This window comes from Triplophysa rosa, linkage group LG1 (assembly GCF_024868665.1).
Source record: "Triplophysa rosa linkage group LG1, Trosa_1v2, whole genome shotgun sequence".
NCBI lineage: Eukaryota > Metazoa > Chordata > Actinopteri > Cypriniformes > Nemacheilidae > Triplophysa > Triplophysa rosa.
In genome coordinates this window covers 31,748,596-31,771,182 of record NC_079890.1, presented here as the reverse complement: position 1 = coordinate 31,771,182, position 22,587 = coordinate 31,748,596, and the positions used below count along the sequence as shown (strand labels likewise).

General features: G+C 38.7%; 1 protein-coding gene across 1 annotated transcript in view; it reads right to left on the bottom strand.

Annotated features, from left to right (window-relative positions):
* The window catches only part of sema4f (sema domain, immunoglobulin domain (Ig), transmembrane domain (TM) and short cytoplasmic domain, (semaphorin) 4F), a 51,489-nt gene extending 30,035 nt beyond the window's left edge, over positions 1 to 21,454 (bottom strand). The window contains exon 1 of the mRNA XM_057337490.1: positions 20,755 to 21,454. Within this exon, the coding sequence (XP_057193473.1) occupies positions 20,755 to 20,842 (88 nt within the window). The 5' untranslated portion in view covers positions 20,843 to 21,454. The remainder of the gene's footprint in view (positions 1 to 20,754) is intronic.
* Positions 21,455 to 22,587: the final 1,133 nt, after the last annotated feature.

The following is a 22,587-nucleotide window of genomic DNA, read 5'->3' as shown; positions in this document are numbered from 1 at the left end:
ACATCACAATGAACTATGAACCGTGATCAGCTGATGCCTGGCGGTCATGATCCGCCGCATGAGAAAAGAGTTGATACCACATGATGCTAAACATCAGGGGCAGTTTTTTTTCTCGAGGAGGTTAAAACACAAAAGTCTTTGTGCAAGTGGGATCACAGGTGCGGAGCATGCACGAACACAACACCACACACACACACTGCAACCTCAAAGACACTGAATCGGTCTTGTCATCAGATACTCCTTTAACTCAGTCTTTTCAATGGCCAGTGTGTCCTTCCATTCTTGTTTCTGTCTCTAAACATAAACACACACACGTCATCCAACCCCCCTAATACTGATTTCCAGACACCCAAACATCTTCATGCTTCACTGAGACTTACAGAGAAACAAATAGAAGCCTATGATAAGGATAAAGAACCTCAGGATGGAGAGAGATAGAGAGAGAGAGAGAGAGCGAGAGAGAGAGAGAGAGAGAAAGAGAGAGAGAAAGAGAGAGAGATTCTCATTTACTCAGTATATACGTATGAGTGTGCTTATTGGTTACGATCTCTACACACAGTAGATCAAACTGTAGCTTTCTCATTAAAAAGGTAGCAACTTCAATCTTAAAAAACACAATCATTTTTTGTCTCCTTAGTTCAAACGCTTTTGGGAAACGTTCATTGATAGTCAACAAAACCCTCTTTCACAGTGCACTGCCCATTACAATCAGACCAAGGCACAGATTTCAAGGCGGATACAGTACATCAGACGGCTCAGTGCCATAAAAGCATCTTCAATGAAGAATTCCTGCTTTTCCTGTCTCATCAAAGAGAATCAGAGCAGGGAACATAATGGTGACGGAGGAGAGAGAGAGAGAGAGAGAGAGAGAGAGAGAGAGAGAGAGAGAGAGAGAGAGATTTAACAAAACTTCTCTTAAAAACCACAGACAGCATAGCTGACTCATCTCACTGTTACTGAACAGATTAATTCTAACAGTTAATATGTGCGAAATGTAATTTTTACAGTAACAGAGCCTTCTAATATATCAAAGTAGAACTCATATGCTTTTCCTATCCAGCAGTTCCTCCACAGGGCGATCATTTATCAAAGCCGTACCCATATCATCTTTATGATCTTTGACACGGCAAACTTCCATTTGTGATTACCCATGCAGAAAATCCAATAACTAAATCTAAGAATGTCATATTTTTGCCTCATCTAGAACTCAAAAGGACCTTCAATTTAGACCTTATGCAAAAAAAGCAAGAAGCGACCCGGTCGCATTGGCTGCAAAAACGAAAACTTGCATGCAACATACCTACATTTGCAAAAGTCCATTTACAATGACTAATCTTTTCAAATAAAGAACAGAGAGAGACAATATTTGATGAGACAACACCATAAGAATAATGTGTTTCTGATAAAGGGTGGCCTCTCTCGTACGTGTGAAAATGTCCTTTGTTGCTTTCTCATAACTTTATGTATTGTTATGCACTATTACATAAAGATCAAGGAGTTAACCTCTCTTCTTTTGTAGAGATGCTTAAAGGCATGTGTGTGTGTTGCACTGAACTAATGGATGATAAATCAACGTGCCAGTATGGCGGGGTGTGTGTGCTCTAAACCGGCATTCTTTACAGGTGTTTTCTACCTCAGCCTGTTTGATAGGAAGCTTTTCTCCTTCCTGTAATTGTGATATTTGAATGTCACCTTTAGGCTTACCTGGCCTAAGGCACTGACAGTAAACGCATACATGCACACATTCTCACACGCACACAAACAAAATGCATGCTTTGGTCGAGTGCTTTCATTAAAATCACTCAAAAACTATTTGTTATTTTTCAAGTATTCAAAGTCATTCACAACCGTCTCCTCCCCTCTCTCTGACTACATCGGACACAAATGTGAAGCATTATGTCATATGTAGTTCTTCAGAGCGGCAGCCATCAAGGCAGTGCTATGGGAGGAAGAATCCAGAGATGTGGTGGGTGGGTGCCGGGGCAAACCTACCCCCAGCCCAACATGAGAGAGCAATTTAAGTGAGGGGACGGGAGTCATAGTTCAAAGAGACCTGAACACCTACAGACTTCAGAAAGGAGAGGGAGAGAAGAAGAAAAATATATAAAGACTTTTTTTATAAAGACAATACAATAAATTCAGGCCCAGCTCAAAACTGCATTAATCCAAGACTTTTTTGAAGCTTTTGAAATAGCCGATTCTACATCAGCATATTGGATAATACAGTCACTGTTTTAATAAAGATGATTTTATTGCACGCCTTAATAAAATAAGAGCTGCTGTGATTCTAATTCATTTACTTTTCATTGGTCAAAACAACACAGTACTAGAGTTAATAGGATGTGAGTATTGCCAAGGCTACATGTGTAACTTCATTCTAAACCGAATGGAAAATTTGATGAAGGGTTTATAGTTTTCTCTCCCTTTAATGTCAGTTTTTATGAACTTGCAGTTTAAAAAGAACTACATGAAATCACACTCAGAGTTTATCTATGTGAGGCGTTTGTAAAGAAAAGGGGCTATTGGAAATGACAGTTCAGCTTCATTGTTAGTTTAGGTCAGTTCTAAAATAAACAAAAGCCAACAAACCGCAAAAAAATGACATCATTGCTGAGACAAAATTAAGCAATTTGTATCCATAACATTGTGCAACACTTGCTCCTTTAAATGAAAAAAATGAGGAGCCTTCCGTACACAAAGAGAGTGGTAGAAAGCAGAGAAATAAAGTTAAAAAAGTGATGGAACAATAAATAATGAAAAAAGACATGTGGTTTATTTCTAAACAGATGAATCATCTCAGGTTCACAAAGCGCTGATGATGTAGGTGATAATGACAAGATTTATCTAAATAAAAGGGATAAATTGACCTCGCCATGGTTCAGTATGGGCAGAGGAGTAATTCTGAGATCAGAGAAGACAAAAACACAATGTAACACAATGGCTGTCACAAGAGAAACCAAGACACAGCGAACATTGAGAGCAAGAACATTTTAATCGTCCTTTCTTATACACGCAGACGGCTTAAGTCCAAGAGTTTTCAGGCACAAACTTCTAAACATGAAGCAGACAAGCGTCTGGACTGATAACGGTTCAAAATGTAATGGCTTGGCTTTATCACACTGCCTAAGCAGATACTTTATCAGTTAACAGGAAATTACATGCTCCACTTAAACAAGAGCTGAGGTTAAAAACAGCCTGTCCTTGCAGCTCTAGCGATAAAACCGTAAAACCACCAAGGCCGACGGAAGCAAACGCGACAGTGAAATTAGTTAAGTAAACAATAATAAACTATATTACCCATGTAAGAGCACTGATGCAATGGTGACAAGATACTAATGGCGGAAAATTGGAATTGGAAAGTGTACAGCAAATACAGTGTTTAGTCGCATTAGCTGTAAAAAAAAGCCTATCCGTTCCTCATTGAAACACACACTGTAAACACAGAAACTAGAGAGAGAGGGGATGGGTGTTTTCTGGAATCCGTCCCATCGATCAATAAAGCTTTCCTTCCACTTAAGACCTCTGATCACATGACTCACTATTGTAGAGCATCCATCTGAAAAAACTGGGGAATAGAGAGAAACAGACAAACTGAAAAAAATAGAGCACAAGAGAGAGGAAGAGCAAGGCGGAAAGAGAAAGAGAGAGGCTATTTGGAAGGTTTTGTCTTTTAAGGATAAATTAACATAAATTAATAAAGGTTTTACCAGAATAAGCAATCTGATGTGCACTGCATTTAAATATTTTGTCCATCAAAGATATCAAAACAATATTATTTCAGATCTATGTGTGTGTGTGTGTGTGCGCGTGTGTGTGTGTGTGTGTGTGTGTGTGTGTCTCTTCTTGCAGAACTCTATGGTAGTGTCATGGATGTGTATCTTTAAAAACATACAGTTCCATTGCACAAAACCAACAGTGAACATTAAAAAGTGTCAAGCCGGCAAAGAGCCAATACAACCAACATTTCCATCCTTACAGAGTGGGAGATTTGAGCAGGCCTGTGGGCAATGACATGACTGTATGACTGCAGTAACCCCCACCCTCCTCAAACACAATTCATTCCTCTCACAATCCATTAAACTACATAAACACACACAGACACACCCACACAATACATGGATGTCCCCACACATGCATGCAGTGTTGTTTTCCAGCACATCCTGTTATCAATCATACGTATGGGACACGAGCCATTATCCCATCACGCGCACACATACGTACAGTCATATATGCAAAATGCTGACAAAGCTCAACCTAAACCACTTCCAGCAGATGTGCAATGATTGAACACCAATCCTTCAGAAAAGTACTCTCACTTACACTCTCTGGCCCGCCCTAGGCCAAATGCATCCCGGCTACCATGCATGTCCAGTCATTAGGCCTTCTGACCGAAGCCAATGAGCCATTTGCCTGCAGCAAAATGAGAAAAGAAAAGAGGTGCCTCCTGACTCGAAACCACATTTGCTAGTGGAGGCACTTCACATTGCATCATCTAAAAGCCCTAAATGGCCATACAACCCAATAAGATCTACAAAACATCAGCACCATTTTAGCAATAGCGCTGTTCAGATTGTAGTCCTAAACCCCCTTAGGAGAGTTTGTTCTTTTCTAAACCGTGGGTTCCCTCTGGAATTTTGAATAGGTTTCTGGAATAACGGTTTTTTATTTAGATAACATTTCCTGAAAAGGCTGTCATGTTTTGTTTGTTCAGATTACAATAGTAGTCAAAAGTGCTCAGAACTGTTGCTTTTCTACATTCTTCAAAATATCTCCATTTGTGTTCAACAGAACAAATAAAACATTTTCCTACTACAATGGTGGCCAAGAACTGTTTGGTTACAAGCATTCTTCCAAATATCTTTCTCCGTGTTCATCAGAACAAAGAAATGTATACAGGTTTGGAACAACTTGATGGTGAGCAACTTGAGTTTTCATGTTTGGATGAATTGTCCCTTTAAAGTTCAAAGGTTTTTAAGGTTTTTATCTTTTTTTAAGTTTCAAAATACATGACTGAGGCAGATAAAACACTGTTGTCTGCAGACAGTACAACCAAAACCAAAAGTTTTCAAAACACACCCCTCCCCGTATTGACTGGAAACATGAAGTCCCCTAAACTAACACCACTGGTTGAGGCAAAGGTTGACAGGTCAGAACACTCAAGCAAGTTAACAAACACAGAACGTTTTTGATACTGTAGCATCATAGTTCCATCTAAAGGATTTATCTATAGTTTTTAGCATCAAGCATATTACACTAAAAGCTGATGTCTGACTTTTAATTCTTAAGTTTCTATAGCATACAGTATATGTCACATCCCCTTTTCCATTATCAGTAGGAGTGGTCACATGTAAAAGTTTTTCCTCTTGCTCTGTGCACAAGCACGCAAAAGGTTAAAAATCATTTCCCTCTTTGCCGTCTCCAATGGCATCAGCTCACTTGGTGGTGGGATGGGAAGCCAGTGGGCGGGGCTTCTTCCTTCCTGGCTGGCTGTCCAGCACAATGGCAGGGTTTCCCAAATAAAACAACACTGCTGGAGCACCGCTGGGAAACTGCCGCACACAAATGAGGATAGAGGATTAACAGGAAGGTTTGGGTGAGATGTTGAGCTGTCTGTTTGTGTGTGTGTGTGTGTGCGTGCGTGCGTGCGTGCGTGCGTGCGTGCGTGCGTGTGTGTGTGTGTGTGTGTGTGTGTGTGTTTGTGTGTGTGTGCGTGTGTGCGCGCATGTGTGTGAATGACTACATCTATATGTCACCAAAAGTGATACTATAGCTCTACGGAAAATCTGTCACACACACATTCTCTCCCCAACATAAATACTTTCATGCTGCCCATCTAATCCTCTCTAATTTGATGTTTTATAAATAAACGCATAATTCAATTAGATTAAAATTCACACATGTATCCTAGCTCTGTAAACCACAGGTGTAGTTCGTCACATCACCGCTAGATACTTTTAAGTAGTGTGACAGTAGTTCCTCTCAGCTTGCTCTTTATACAGTGAATCAGTTTATTATAAGTACAAATTACGGTATGAGCAAAATCTTAACATTAGCACATTAATGACCCAATTAACCGCAATAAAAATAACCGCCTCATTTTCTATTATCTATAGGAGTTGTATTCATAATTTTCCAAATACCTTTTAGTGGATAGACTAATAGATAGTCTATTTAGTGAATAGACTAATGCACTTGTCACACATTTTACATAAGCGCAAGTGCACTAGCCGAGCGCCAACGCAAACAAACACAAACACATACAAACGTGATCAGAGCTTCATTTCCTGGTGTCAAGTCGACCCATAAGACCGGTCAAACAGGTTCAGTCTTACTCATCTGCAGGCTTTCCATGCTTTATTATTAAAAGAAAAGAAACACCCCCGCAAGCCACAGATGACCTCCATTCCCTGAGCATCAGACCTGACAGACCAGTTTTCTCACATTACGTGTATCCCCCTCAATATTCAAATACACAATCACACACTGATGACCAGCGAGTCTGTGTGGGTGGACTGAGACAAAGTGTACGTGGGATTCTCTGTGCCTTTTTTCTTGATGGGGTGGTGATGACATTGTGTGTTAAGGGGGCAGGTGCACAAACAAAACCATCCACCCATGAGTGTGTGTGTGAGCGTTACATAACAATGTAATCCAAGGTGACTATGAATAGGATGTGAAAACACAACTTGGAAAGAAATTAAAACTGTACAACTTGCTGAGATAGAACAAAGACATCAAAGAGATCTGTAATTCCTTGTTTTTTGGCTACAAACCCACAATTTGTGTCACCTGTTGATAAAGATAAACAATTTGTTTTGTTTTGCCAGCACACCCAACAAGAGTGAACCAATCAGCAGAGAGATCACATGACATTCCCATGTAAATACACTCATGTACTTCAGCTTCTCAGATAGACGTCATTTGTGCTTTGACACACAAACACATGAAGAAGTGTGATAGTAACCACTGCCAACTTACAATGACTTTCCCTTTGGCCACTGCACCGTTAGATTGGATCTGTCCATTTAGTAAGAAGTGAGAGGGGGGTCTGGATTTTAATGACTAATATACTCCAGTTATAAAGGCCAGAGGGATACTGAATCCTTCCTTGCTTTGTATTCATATCGAACTGGCCGTAATACCCCAAGCAGGCATTACTGCCAGCCCACCACAAATGTACCTGTGAGTTTGTGTATGAATAAAAGAAAAATCATTCAGGTATAATCCTCTTTCTCTCTATTTAATTTTGTAATTTTTTCCATTAAAGCATCTTGCTGTTTGTAATTCAGGATCACAAATCATACTAATATACTGTATAACATTTTTATTACAGTAGGTTTAGGTAAAAAAACAGCGCATGTCCAAGATCCTATAGAATACCACACGTCCCCTGTATACCGCACAATTTAAGGTTTTGTGTTTCTTTGTAGCATAAACCTGTGATTGAAAACGATACTAAAACCACAAACACTTCCGAGTAACTGTCGCTTCTCGTAATCTTTAAAAGTAACTATGTTGCATCTTAAACAGTATTTGTGCAATTTTGTTTCTAGTAACCGTCTCTCTCTTTTTCATCTGAATCCTACGTTTTCCCCATCTGAGGGTGTGTTAGACCCCCCTTTCTCATTATTTGATGTACAGTAATCCTGTAGTTTGGTATCTAATCTTCTTTGCCTCCCCAAACCTCTTAATGCCCCATTCTTACATTAATCCCCCAAACTTTAATTACTTGAGTCCTCTACTGTAAATAGTGTATATGTGGTGGGATGTTGGTGGTCTTAAACCCTCTGTTCTCCACAGACACGTGAGAATGCTGAGGGATTCTGTGTGTTGTAGAAACAGTGAGGCGAGAACAAGGATTATGCAAGCACCAGTGGTAGATGAACAGACTGTCAGAAACAACAGACCTGTAACTCTACAAGATGCTATTATATTTCACCAAAGAAGGAAGTTTATTTACACAGTACAGAATGTTCATATGTAGGTATAAAAATGAAACAAAAAATTTAGAATCAGGTTTCATTCTGATGAAAAATACAGACATTTGCATTAAATGGAAGAAAAAAGAAAGTGTCTGGTGATGAAGTGAGTAAAATGTTGTAAAACAGTGCTTCAGAACTATAGTGTGTTTAGACCAGTTCACACCCAGAGCAGACTGCGTCTTTTTTATGGCAGTATTAATGACAATGAGGTCATAGCTTGTTTAACGTGTGTTGTCTGCAAGAGGGTGTCCATGATTCATGGATTGAGTTTCACATTTATTGAATTTCTTCTACATGTGTAATATAAGGGTATGACTTCATGTATTCGTGTGTCAGAGGAGGAGCCTAGTGTTCGACAAATTTGTTTTAATGGCCGATGCAAATATCTGACAGATATAATTAATTGAATGATTATGAATGAGGTAAACCAAAAAATATTCCAACAAATGACAAACATTTTTTAAACTATAATGACTATCAATATTGCCACCAGGAAATGTAATTTGCAGGGTTTTCTGTAGATCTTAAAATTGATACAAAGCAAGACATTTTTGTTACTCTGTCAAAACTCTCTAGTCGTTCCAAACATGTATAAATTTGTTTGGTTGAACACAGAGAAAGATATTTGGACAAATGCTTGTAACCAAACCGTTCTTGGCCACCATTGACTACCATAGTAGGAAAAATTACAATGGTAGTCAAAAGTGCCCCGGAACTGTTTGCTGCCCTACATTCTTCAAAATTATCTTATTTTGTGTTCAACAGAACAAAGACATTTATACAGATTTGGAACAACTGGAAGGTAAGTAATGAGACCGGGTGAACAATCCCTTTAAGATTATCAACAACATTTTGACCCAATAACAGTAGATTAATTTTTGTTAACTCGAAGGTACGTAAATGATGACAGAATTTTTATTTTTGGCTGAACTATCCCTTTAAATTACCTAAACAATCAGTCAAGGCTAAACTGTAACGTGATTTAGAAATGATGTACTGTACCCATTACTGTATGTGTTGATTTACTCAGCAGCGGTCATTCTTACACATTAACTGTTCCTGTTTTGTCCTTATCACACACTTATATCGCCAAGCCAAACTCACTTCCACTAATAACAATGGTACACAAACACACTGGTATTGTTTACAGGTCACATTAATCCATATCGCACACTCTAATCCCAGCAACACAAGCTCTTTTTCAATTACACTGCAGTGATGGTGTTAAAAAGAAACAGTTTAAAAATATTTGCTCAGGAGGCTCAGTGCAGTGTTTGATTAGTCACACGTTCATTCATTATTAATGATTATCTAACTGAGGGAGTGCCTGGAATTCGGTTAAGATCCTGCTTTCCTTCTGCGCTTTTCTCTCTGTGTTTTTCTCTCTCCAAAACCCCTTGAGAGAGTAGATCGCTTTGCATCAGTATGTGTCTCTCTGTAGCCGTGGAGAATGAATAGATTCAAACGCTTTCAGTGTTACAGACAGACACACGGCTCATTCAAAAGTAGAAGAGTAGAGGAACATTTATCAGCAGCGCACTGACTTTCCCAGTGAGTGTCCTTGACCAAAACAATGGCGCACATTTGACAGCACAAATATATTTTAGATAAACCCATTAACCACGGATCAACATCAGACCTCTCTCTTTTCCTCTCTCTCTCTCTTCCCTTCCTCTCTCCATCCATTAATCATGCCTGATTCTTTCTCAGTACACAGTACAGTATGACTTCATTTTGCATTTTACCTTCAAATGCCATTGCCGCAGTTTATGTTTGTGTGTCATATAGACAGCACAAACACTTAACTCCTACCACACACCCTTTAAACACCAGGAAATCTAGATGCACATCACATGTGCAGGAACACCTGTAAATGGCATCTGGTCTTTTAACAATGATAGTAAAACTGAAAACATCTTGAAGCGCAGTTTTGATGAAAATGCATTCGAGACTAAGTTGTTTCTTACTCCAGGGAAAATGGCCAAGTATATGTATAATTCTAAAAGTCAATTTTATTTGGACGCAATACATTATTAGCAAGAATAACTGACACAAATGTCTCAACTGAAATTGTAAAAAATAAAAAAATCCTAAAAACACAAGTTAAACTCTGTTAAGTACTGTTTACATGTACTTCGTTATTATTGTATTCCCTTGTTTATCCAACAACTATTACAAAAACAAGGGGATTTTACTTGGGAGTATAGAATTCTCAAGGGTTTGAAACAAACACATAAAACTAGAGTCAGCTAAAAAATAATTAGTGAAATTAAATTGTATAATTGTTGATTCAAAACCTTATAGTTTTTGAGTATTCTTTAAATATTCACACCCTCCTACTCTCCTACATCCCATCAAGAACCATGCGTTCAGCAAACGAGCGGCATCTTGTATTGCCTTCTCATAAGGGCAGTAAATCGCTTTCCCGCTCATTCTCCTTCACAGCTCCTTCCTGGTGGAACATTCTTCCTAACTCGGTCCGGTCAACCACATCTCTTACAACATTCAAAAAACTACTTCAAACCCATCTCTTCTGTGAATACTTGACAGACAAATGAGGAAAAAAAACTAACCCTCTCTCTTTCTCTCAACAGGTATTGTTCTGGCTTTTGTTGAAACTAGTAACTTGGTATTAGCACCTATTGTATTATTGCACCTGTATGACATATCGCTTTATTGCTCCCTGTACTCTCTGTAATGGCTGGAATACGCTACAAAACTTTTAAAATCTGAACAGATTTTTTTTAACTAGACATCATACACTTGTAGACTTTTTGAATGTTTCAGATAGAAACACACTAATTGATCAAATCTGCAGATTGGCACAGATTTTCTGCAACAAGTCCAGATTGAAAATCTGAGCAAAATCTGAGCAAAAGTCTTGTAGTGTATTTTAGCCTTTAGTCGCTTTGGATAAAAGCATCTGCTAAATGACTAAATGTAAATATTCCCAGTTTAAATGGTTTTTACTTTTGTCCACTTATGTAAACATTATATATCACTTTTCAGATTCTATATTTATAACACAAACAAATCTCAGCTGACTGTCACTAAGCATGGTTGCCTTGTATGAAGATGATGTAAAACAGCTGTATGTGTCCACTGTCTTAAGGCCTATGAATCTGTACATATAAAACAAACACTCTTGTCTGGATTTAATCATTCATAACAGTTTAACCTTTAAATACTATACATGGTTAAAATAATATAGATAATCAAACATTATAAATACTACGTACTTAAATATATCCTTTAGCTGGTAAAAATTGAACTGCATTGCTTAACTTAATGTCATAACAGAAGATACGGTAGAATCTTTGCATGGCTTATTTCACATCCCACATTGTTGTACTGTACATCACTGCTTTAGCTCAGAGTGAAAAGTGTTTAGCTAAAGTATACAGAGTTATACCCACCAATCCAATACATAAATTCAATGTGTCTAACCTTTTGACTGCTACAGTATTTTGCCCGCTGTGTATCTGTAAATTGATCTGCCACATATTTATAAATTGATGTGATCGACCTCTGTGTGCATATGACATGTTCGACTTACAGTACATTAGCATGTGGTTTCATGTTTATTGACCAAATTGTTACTTTGTTTCAGTTAAACTCAAAGCACTGTGAGGATGTTAGAGAGGTCACTTGCTTAACTATTAGGAAACACTAGCAGTTTACTCTCACTTAAGAAAACCATGAATATTCAGAAGCATTAATAGCACTGAAATGATGGAGATGGCATTTTGAGTACTGTAAATCACTTTGAAGGCTTTCATGCTTTCAAAGTCTAACATTTAGGTCGATAATGAAACTAATGGATGCAATTGCAATGCATGCATATGATCAATGGAAATGCAGTAGTAATTAACTTTCAATCTTTTTCTTTTAACACAATTTTTGTTTCTGTATTCACAGATTAAATCTGGTTTCATTTATGTAGAAATTAACATCATCATTTGGCATTCAGTTCAAGATATCGCATTAAGTGGGTTGGTTAACAAAACAACAGACCTATTTTATCAGATTAAGAGTGCTTGCCAAACATTTTAAATGTTTTCCTTTGTCTCAGTCTAATTGTTAATTTTTATGGTTTATGGTTATTATGCTTAAATGAGTCGACGTGTACCAAAGTTGACTCAACTTTACAGTTTTTACGATTTTAGCGCTGTAATGTGTTGGGTGTGTCCTGCATGTCCTGTCCTCTTATATGGAAACACTGAAAGAACTACACAGCTCATAAACAGCGAGTAAGCTCTAAAGCGTTTGACAACTTCCTTTGTAAAACTTCAGACAGACTGTATTTCCTGTCTTCGAAAGGCCGGATGAGTTGGATGTGTGCCTCTGTGTACCTTCAGAGTTGTTTCCATCACATCCTCGTGTGAACTAATGTTTTCAAATGTTTGACTAAAATCAAACATGCATGTCATTCATTACTACTAGTGTTTTCAAACTACAGAAAATTACAGGATCTTCAACCTGATATCCAAATCTAATGTTCACTCAATGACTAACTCAGAGTCTGCTTCTGACCAACAGAGCAGCACAGCATGAAACGCTCTACCAATGAAGCGTTGTGTCAGGTTTACACATCAAAGGACAGGCAAACACAGGTAGAAGGAAGAGTGCGACAGGTGGTTTATGGGGCAAGTCATACACAGCTCAAAAATAAAGCTTTTTATAGTAAAAAGACGACCGATCTAACGTTGAGATGAATCAGTAAGAGCCTCTCCAAACCGTCCCCAGGAGGAAAGCAATGCATTATTTAGTGACCTACATGCTGACTGAGACATTTGAATGTTACACATGAACATAATGCAGATTCGAAGACACACCCACACAAACAAACCGAATCTTCTTTGTGGTGTACTGCTCAATTTGACACCCCATCCACCCAAACCGACTAAAATGAAAATGATACCCATAACCTCACAAATATTGAGCTCAAGCGAACCTCATAAAAACAGAAATGATAAAATAACTACTTTTTTTTCATTCAATTAAGGCCAACGTCACAATACATTTTACACTGGCAGTAACGCTAGGAATATGCTGATGTCGAAGACACTGGCTTGGGTAAAAGTGACGCTCTCCAGAAGTGTAAAAAATCGACTGCAATGCACTCTAATGAGGGCATTCATTAACGCATAGGAGATTCATAGAGAAAATTTTGAAATATGCAATTCACTGATTTCATTCTGATGCAGTGCAGAGAGACCCTAAAAATGAACCATGAATATTTCTCTCAAGCACTACATCGTAACATGTGTGGGCGCCTTTAATGTATCCAGACGTTTTACTGTGGGTGTCCTGTTAATTGTATTTTACAGTATTTATGCTTTAATGAGTCCAGACGTTTTATTCTCAATGGTAATGCTCATTAAATTCTCATTACTGTAACATTTCTTTCTTAATTGTCAATAAAAACAAAGTCACAATGAAAACAAACTCGATTTTAATAGCCTTAATTTTCTTTGGGCAAACACATTTTCATTTTTGTTTTGGTGAAATATGACCAAGACATATTTTGGATATGTTTCACAAGATTCATCTGCCTTCATGACACAACTAAACGTTATTAGACAAAGATTGTGTGCGTGCATGTGCAATCTAATGCAATCCTATTAGTGGCTAATACACAAATGCTTGCACCCCACACTATTACTTCTAGTCATGCTCAGATCAGACCGTATACATTCATCTGCCTCATCCTTCCATTACTCCGTCTTTCTACTTTAACTTTGCTCTCTCTCTCTCTCTCTCTCTCTCTCTCTCTCTCTCATGCTATCACAAAGCTTTCAGCGGGGTTAATATTTTCCTTCAGTAAAGTATTAGATCAAAGGCTGTGTGCTTTCAGAATTTCAGCCTCTTTTCAGGCTACTCTGCATCATGATTCGAAAGGCCTTTTTTGTTACTATAACACAACACTTGAATTATCATAATGGAACAAGGCAATAATGACTTTCCACCACAGTGAGATCAAGAAACATAAACGCACACATACACACGGCTTCCTGTAGCACTCTTCGCTGCCCCGCTTGGCTACAACCCAAATAATTTCAATTTGTGTAACACTCCCTCAAGAGAGACATGCATCAAAATAATTCCTTTGTCTGGGATTTATTCCTGCTCTGTCAAAAGAGAAGCATGAAGCACAACCTTTTAGTTTGATGAGAGACACAGGGACACAGGGCAGCATCTGTTGCACAGCACCTTAAGCACATGCAAAACATAATTCAGCATCTTTTTCTCATTTACCCTTTTATATTATAGCCTACGTCTGGACTTCCCAGCATCCACCTCTTTCCATAAGGCCATGAACGTAAAGGCGGGGAGCCCGATTTCTCTTAGCCGTTGTTGATGTTCAAGTCACCAAAACAAACACACCCCTACCCCCATCTTTCACTTTCGTCAGCGCTCGGCTCGGCTAATGTCCAATGCACCTTACTGCTGATTGGCTACAAGGTTGTTTTGGTACTCGGTCCGACTCAGTAGTCTAAAGCGTAATTCGGAAATCGGTTACCCTGCCTTTAACAGCCTTTTTCTTTGTATGCCGATCTGAAATCAGATATCTAATGTTTAAGAACAGGCTCAGGGTTGGGGAGGCCGATCCTAACACAGTGCAAACGTCTATAACAAGACAGGTCAGGATAAACCTCTCCTTGACAACTTAACCTACATCAGTATTTCACAAGCCATCCTGTTTTAATTACCACCTCCAGTGCCCAATTACAGGCCAGCAATAAAGAAAGGGATGAAAGCGAGAAGGGACCTAACAAGGCTTGATTTTTACATCCTCTACCTTCCGCCCCGTGTATGCACACATCACAATCGCTGATTTCCATTAGTCAGGCCTTTTCTGATTTTAACAGGGAGGGTCACACGCATGTTTGTTTGTATGTGCGTGTGTGTGTTTGTGTGTGTGTGTGCATGTGTGTAGAAAGAACTCCAGTCTTCCTTTGTTCTCTCAAGGCTGCATCCTGCCATTAAGGTTTGAATGGATTTGCTGGGTTTCCTTGCTGGCAAAGTCACGCTTGGAGCGGACCCCGAAAGCAAATCGAGTCTGGCAGCCACAAATACGGGCTGGGGTACGACATATAGAGAGAGAGAGAGAGAGAGAGAGAGAGGATGAAATAGAAATGAACACTGATCAATCAAACTACAAGTGAGACAGTGAAAGAAAGATACATTAACTAGAATATTGCATTCAATTCGCCAATAGTAAGCTAGAGTGTTTTGGGTGGATGTTAATGTGTTGTTGTTACTATGGTAGTCAATGGTGGCCAAGAACTGTTTGGTTACAAGCATTCTTCCAAATATCTTTCTCTGTGTTCATCAGAATTTTGGGGGGGAAACAGGCACTGCAAAGTTTGAGCAATATTAATAGTGATGCTCAACTTAGTGATAGTCATAGAAAAATGAAAATTCTGTCATCATTTACCCACCCTCTTGTCATTTCAAACCTGTATGACTTTCTTTCTTCTGCAGAACACAAAAGAAGATATTTTGAAGAAAGTTGGTAACCTAATAGCATTGGCTCCCATTCACTTCTATTGTATGGACACAAAACCAATGCAAGTCAATGGGGGCCAGTTACCAACATTCTTCAAAATATCGTTTTTTGTGTTCTGTGGAAGAAAGAAAGTCATACAGGTTTGAAATGACAAGAGGGTGAGTAAATGATGACAGAAGTTTTATTTTTGGGTAAGAACATCAAACACATCAAAACCAAGTCTCTACATCCAAAACGGATTCAGCAATATCTAAGAACAGGTCACATATTCCCCCAACTCTGTTATCATGGCCTATCTTTCCCTCAGATCAATACTTTCCAATCAGCGCAGAGCTCAGCAGCTCTAGAGTTCGGTCTCCTCCCACAGGGCCTCATTAATCAATCACCACACCTTATCACATATTCATGAGCTGAGTCAGTAATTGGCCAATGAGAGCAGAGACACAAATGTGCTCTATTGTGAGATATGGCCACTGCATCGCTCTGCTGGTGCAGTGTGTGACATCCATTTTAATTTTTCCAAACACAGGACAATGTAAAAAAAATAACGCAAAACCCACATCTCAGTGCATACAAACTAGGAATACACTAAACACATGGACCAGACAGATCCAGGCTTATAAAAACAGATAGACACTCATTAAAATAAGCACATGAGACATGTAATGAGACACAGAGAGCCGCCTTCTACAACCCTGCAGTGTGAGTTTTATTGAGGGTGAAGTAGTCTGTACTCAGCTCTTCTGGTAAAGGTTGCCACAGTAGGGACCGTTACACCTCCCCCAGAGGGAGCACACACACACTGTATTTATGACACTTCAGCACGGAAACAGGTAGTTATATCTCCAGGTGCGGTATACAGTAGCTCAAAGGTTTGGCAGTATAAACAGCCAGCAGCCGGTGTATTGCTGCCTTGAGCTATTGAAAACTGTTTTGTTTCTAAACAGTTTGAAAAGCTTTACACTGAGCAAAATTACTGACTAATAAATTGTACAAACGCTCAAAATGTCCATCATTTCAGACACTAGGACATACAGTATATGCATTAACATCTTCTGTTTAAGTTATCAACCATAACTTAACTTTCCTATCAGAGATAAATATTAGTAATTATTGGTCTCTCTTAATAAATCTGATGTCCTACATGGCATAATCCTTATAAACAGACAAAAGTTATGATGTCATGATGAACATTTAAAGGGATAGTTCACCCCAAAATATTTTTTTTATCATTTATCCACCATCATGCCATTTAAAAAGTAATCAATATTACTTAATAAATATTACTCTTTCTTCTAAGAGAAGATATTCTGAGAAATGTGTTTTTTGGTAAGTACAAGTCAATGGGGACCAATGTTGTTGTTTACCAAAATTCTTCAAAATATCTTCTTTTGTGTTCTGCAGAAGAAAGTCAAGTTTGGATTAACAAAAAGGGCGAGAAAATGACAAAAGAATTTAAATTTGTGGGTGAACTGTTCCTTTAACACATACTGAAAAGTCAGTCTAATGCAATACTGTCCATTCAATCTCTTTTCAAGAATTTTGGCGACAGGTTGTATATGTGTGCTATACGGAGCAGAGGGTGTGTGTTAGCGGTGAAAACATCTGTCTTTGTAATTCTGATATATCAAGACAAAGATCAACCTGGAGCGTCCAAGGTCTCCTGCTACACAAGAGGCAACTTTTGTGACAAAAATAAAATTGATCTGATTGTTATACTTCAGTGCAAATGGATTGAAAATACTGCATAATGGCATGTATCGCATGGGTGTGAGGATGTGTGTGTAGTTTGTGTGTGTAATGTATTTGGTTGAAAGAAAGGTCCAAAGACAGAAAAATAACAATAGTTTGTATTTACATGGAAAAAACTACTACGTTAACATGGCTGGAACAAACTAAGAAAAAATTTGGGGGTAAGAAGAGAAAAAGGTAAAATTTAAGTAAAGGTCATGTTGTCAAATTGGACTAGACAACCTATTCACAAAACCAGATTGACTTTAGACATTTGACCTCAGCTGTCTGCCACACTGATTTTACCTTTAATGTCTGAAAGGACCTTCATCAGACCTTGTGTACTGCTAGTTTGCTGTTTTCTTTATTAAATTTACATTTTTCATGAGTATACTATATCCTAGATAAAAATAGACAATCAAATCAACACTACACTTGTGTTTAAAATGTAAAAACATTTAAGACTTAAAACAGGAGAATTACAAAGACAATCCCTCTATTGTCGGAAACATTTACATCCACAATTTATGTTAACAAACTGGGATCATACACAAGTCAAACTATCTGGTTTCCTTATGAAAGAGACTTAGCAAAAGGTCAGGAATTTGGCTAAATGTCTCAGCATATACAACACACAAAAACTCTACAAATCACTCCCATCACAAACGCTTCACAGAGAATTAAAGCGTTGTACCACAAACTTAATCCAGCTACCGTCAGTTTGCTTACGCTAGCTATGACATTTACCACAAAAAATTCCAATGTCTCTTTGTTTGGAATGATGTAGAAGGCACGTGTGAAGTTTTCTGCTGATGCATGAGAGCCCATACGCTGTAGGAGTACGCTTTGAGAAGAATGCAGAAGTCATGACCATGTGTAGGTGGCGGTGAGATTTTTGAGAACAGGGCACGGCACTCACCTAAACCTCTTTACTAATACAGTATATTGCTTAATTTTATCTTCTATATCTTTAAAATGTTGCTTTTTTTACTATTTACTTTTTATATACTTTGTTCAGATATATTGCTAACGTATGTTTTTTAAGACTCTTTAATTTAATTCTCTGTGAATAAGAGTGAGGCAGCATGGATCTGCTCATTGATCTACAAATAAAAAACACAACAATATATTGCATAAATAGCCTATATTATGATTGTCTAAGGCTTGTTTTCTAAACATAGCAGTTGGGAAGGTCTTAAAGAGTACATAACTAGGGATTTTTAAGGTCCTACTTTGGTTTATGTAGTGTCCAACAACAAGTTTATGTACATAGAAGGTGTAAAAACACTATTATTTCGTAATAATATCTAGTTACGTTTACCTTACTTTAGGGATGCACATCGGTATCGGCCCGATACCAAGCTCATGTACTCGTACTCGTAATGACACGATAACAAAGACTGATACCTCACGTGACATATAGAGCCCTATGATTTCCGCAATGTGGAAAACGCGGACGGAATCCAGGAATCCAGGCATTTCCTAACAAGAAATTAGCGCTGAACAGCTAACGTAACAGTTAACTAAATATTCAGATACTGTTTAAATATGTATTCTGCTTGTTTTACATTACCGTGTGTGAAAGAGTGGTGCGGTTGTGTGTACTGAACGCATTGTGCTTGTGGAGCTTTCAGCTCCAGCGTTTCACTGCACGAGGACACGAACACATAAACAAACACCATTTGCGGCGGTTATAATTTAAATTATAACTATTTTTATAATTTGACCAGAGTATATTGTTTACTTTAGTAAACTGAAGTAAATGTGCTAGTAAAATTGTACTACTTATCATAAAAAATATAACTTGATAAAAAATAGTACTTAAATTTAAGTAGACCTAAAAACAATAATAACCAGTAATATACTGGTTTATTAACATTATTGTACATTATACAGGCATCGGTTATAGGTATCGGTATCGGCGAGTACCAGACAAAAATATCAGTACTCGTACTGTCTTTAAAAAATGGTATCGGTGCATCCCAACCTTCTTGACTGACTCTCAAATGATTCGTTCCGCGATTCACCTGTCTAATTGCCTCCTTTCCGATAGCCTAGTCTGATGTGATTGGTCAGATGGTCTAGTCTGCTGTGATTGGTCTACCGCGAATGAGACTCACGAGCTACAGTGTTTGGGGGAGAAGAGTGAAGTTTTCCCGGGCAGTCCTAGCAAAACGTAGGCGGGGACTATATGTAATGACGTAAATCCGCGGCGGTTCGCGAATCGGACTAGGGACGACTCGTTTGCGTGATTCAGAGTCGACTCCTTTTTTCCAAGCCAATAACTTGGATTTACAACTTGGCAGACTGCTTACTTTCAAACACGGCAACATTACACACTGCATGAAATGTCATTTTCATGATCTCATGTTATGTACTCTTTAATTCACGCTTCGCAATGTCACATTAATGTCTGAAAGGTGCACTGTGATTTAGCCACTAATCAGTTTCATGTGAGCGGCATTAGAAACTCAAGTGCACCCATATGAGTCAAAGGAGTTTTTCTCCATACACCCCAGGCTTGCATGTCAGTCCAACATGGATGAGCTACTCTGGAGTATACCATTTTGATTCAAAGAAATAAAGATAAGGATGATCATAGTATTGCAAACTGTCTCAGCAGTAGCCAGGACATAAGGAAGTGCAGTGTGCTGGTAAAAGATGGATTAAATGTATTCTCACTGCATGTCAAGCACAGAGCCAATGTGTCATTTTAGGAGAGGATGACTGGTGTGTATATTGCTTCAAAGATGGAAAGTAAAGCGAGCTACATCCTTCATGCCTACGGAGTAACATTTCACGTAATTTCAGCACCATCGACTCTAGGGAAAGCAGTTTGTCCCAAACTGTCATCTTTCGTTTTACGGTAGTCTGCATATAAATGCGAAGAAAAAGTGCAATTTTGAGAGTAGCTGAGGGGCGAATTGAACAGCCGAGAAAGCGAGACAGTTTCGGCTGAACTGCAAGCCGACGCGAGTGAACACATCCCAATGCAACGCCCTCATCATTTACATTTACAAATACAGAAAAACAAGGCTGGATAACACATGTAACTCATGCATAAGTGTGATTCCCGGAGATCTCACATAAACAGATGATCGTAGCAGTAGGTATTTCTAAAATCAAATCTCATTAGAAGAAATATTATAAATTGTATAAGTGATCAAGTGTAGAATACAGTAAAACGCACACAGAGATACAGAAGCGATGTTCATAAGAGCTATTGCATGCTGCCTTACGAATACACAAACACACAGCTAAAATATATAGCAGAATGGGAAAATACATCGGCTGTTTTTCCTATAGTGAGATTCATTTACATAGCTTGAAAACGTGAGCGTGCACAGGTGGTCAGCTGCCTCACGCGCGAGTTACCAGACTTTCTCTACTTCGGTAAATGTAAACGTTGAAAGAAACGCTTCAAATGATACTTTATTATTTGTTTGTTAAAACAGCTCACTCACGTTTTATTTCAAAGAGCGCTGCCCTTCAACGTTTACTTCCTACATGAGTTGGCAAACTACTCACCTTCATGGTTGTTGATGATCGCGCACCAGGACACGATGGCTGAACCCAGCAACAGACTTAAAACATAAAGATCAGTAACTGACTTCATGATCCGACAATTCGAACCGCACTTCTATTAGTTCGGAGGGAATCCTCAATGTCCAGTCTCAGCTCCAGGTCATTATACCAAAAAGGTTGTAGATTTTGAATACGCACCGCAGGATAGAGATATGACAACTACAATTAGTATAAATATGGCGTGTTGTTTTACTTCATTTAAGTCAGCATATTCTTGTAGTAAGCATTTGAATAGAAATCAAACGACAGCACGTAAACGGTGTCCTTTTTCTCCGGGACAATTTAGCGCATCTCACAATACAGGTATAAACCAAGTCCGCTGGTGTCCGAGAAAATGGTAAACTTTTCCGAAGTTGAATCCAATGTGCGATACATTCAGAACCGTAAAGCGCGTGCAGCTCCGCTTTCAAATCCTCCAGTCCGTGCACTGGCTGAGCACAATTTCAATGGTCCCATTTAACCACCGAATATTACCCTCCGACCAAACAATACCGGAATATATCCAATGTAGAATTTCAGATATAGTGAAGATGGAATTTGAGCAGCCTAGGACAGAAAACCAAAGGCGTGAATTTCCTTCACATACGCATCAGCAATCTCCAACAACCACCACAGACGCAAAGCTATAGTCAAATCTAAAGCCCCGCCCCGTTATCAACGTCACAAGACAGGTACGCGCTTCGAGTCCTTAGATCAACTTATTTCAGTCAATAATTATAATATTTAGATACTCATTCTCCAACGTTTGATTCATTAACCTTTATCTTTGTATTAATATATTCAAATAAAAAAATATTAAAAGCGAAAATAAAATCTGTCTCAAATATAGGTAGGCCTACTAGGAGCTGTCATTTATATTTACTTTTAGATAGGATTAATGTTAGTCGTTGTTGCGGCGGGAACGTGTATGATAAATGAGAGGGGCAAAGGGGGAGGGATAAATCCACCCTTATAAACACCGGGGAGGGCGGATTTGCGCAGTTCACGACCCGCTGTCCATCTGCCTCTCTGTAATCCGGGCAAGAACAACGACATCTGAGGGGTTCAACCACTCGCAGGATTTCACGGGGCAGAAGTACAAAGGCCAGCAGGTTCAAAGGTGACAGAGGAACAAGTTGTGTGACAGAAAAAAATTACAGCATTAGGAATCAATGTTGACAGATGACGCCCTCCTCTGGACAGGTGCATCCAGTTTAATTCAAACAAGCAAGTGCATCACACAGTGGTGATTACCCAATGATTGTAATTCCAACATTAAAATATTTTAGCTGCATAAATTAATTGTACAACTAATAATAGAGTGTCATCTGCCTAAGGCGATTCTGCCCTTATTATGTCCTTCTTAACCTCTCAACTAACTAGACATGAGTTCCACTCAACCTTACTGAACCCCAGAAACGAACACTTCTTTTATGAGACAAAAGAAAGCATAGGTGAATTCCTAGAGGCCCAATGGAGCTGTATGCTTTTAAGAACTGTCCTCATGTCAGCTTCCCATGCCAAAATATGGCCGCATCATTTCAGACGCCGCAGAAAAACCGATCTCTGATCTGCTCTTAAGGTTGGTCTCCCCCAAAGGGCATCATTTATAGAAAGACCAATCAGCTATGGCATGCTGAGAAAGCCGTAAAGGGATTGTCATGGAACTTATCTGGTGGAGTACATTGTTATTCTTCCCCTGATCTGAGAGACTTACACAGTGTGAGGCTGAACCCTTGAAGTGAGGTCTCGATGTCCCCTGAGCATAGAAAAAGAAGCGGTGCAGTGTACATTGAG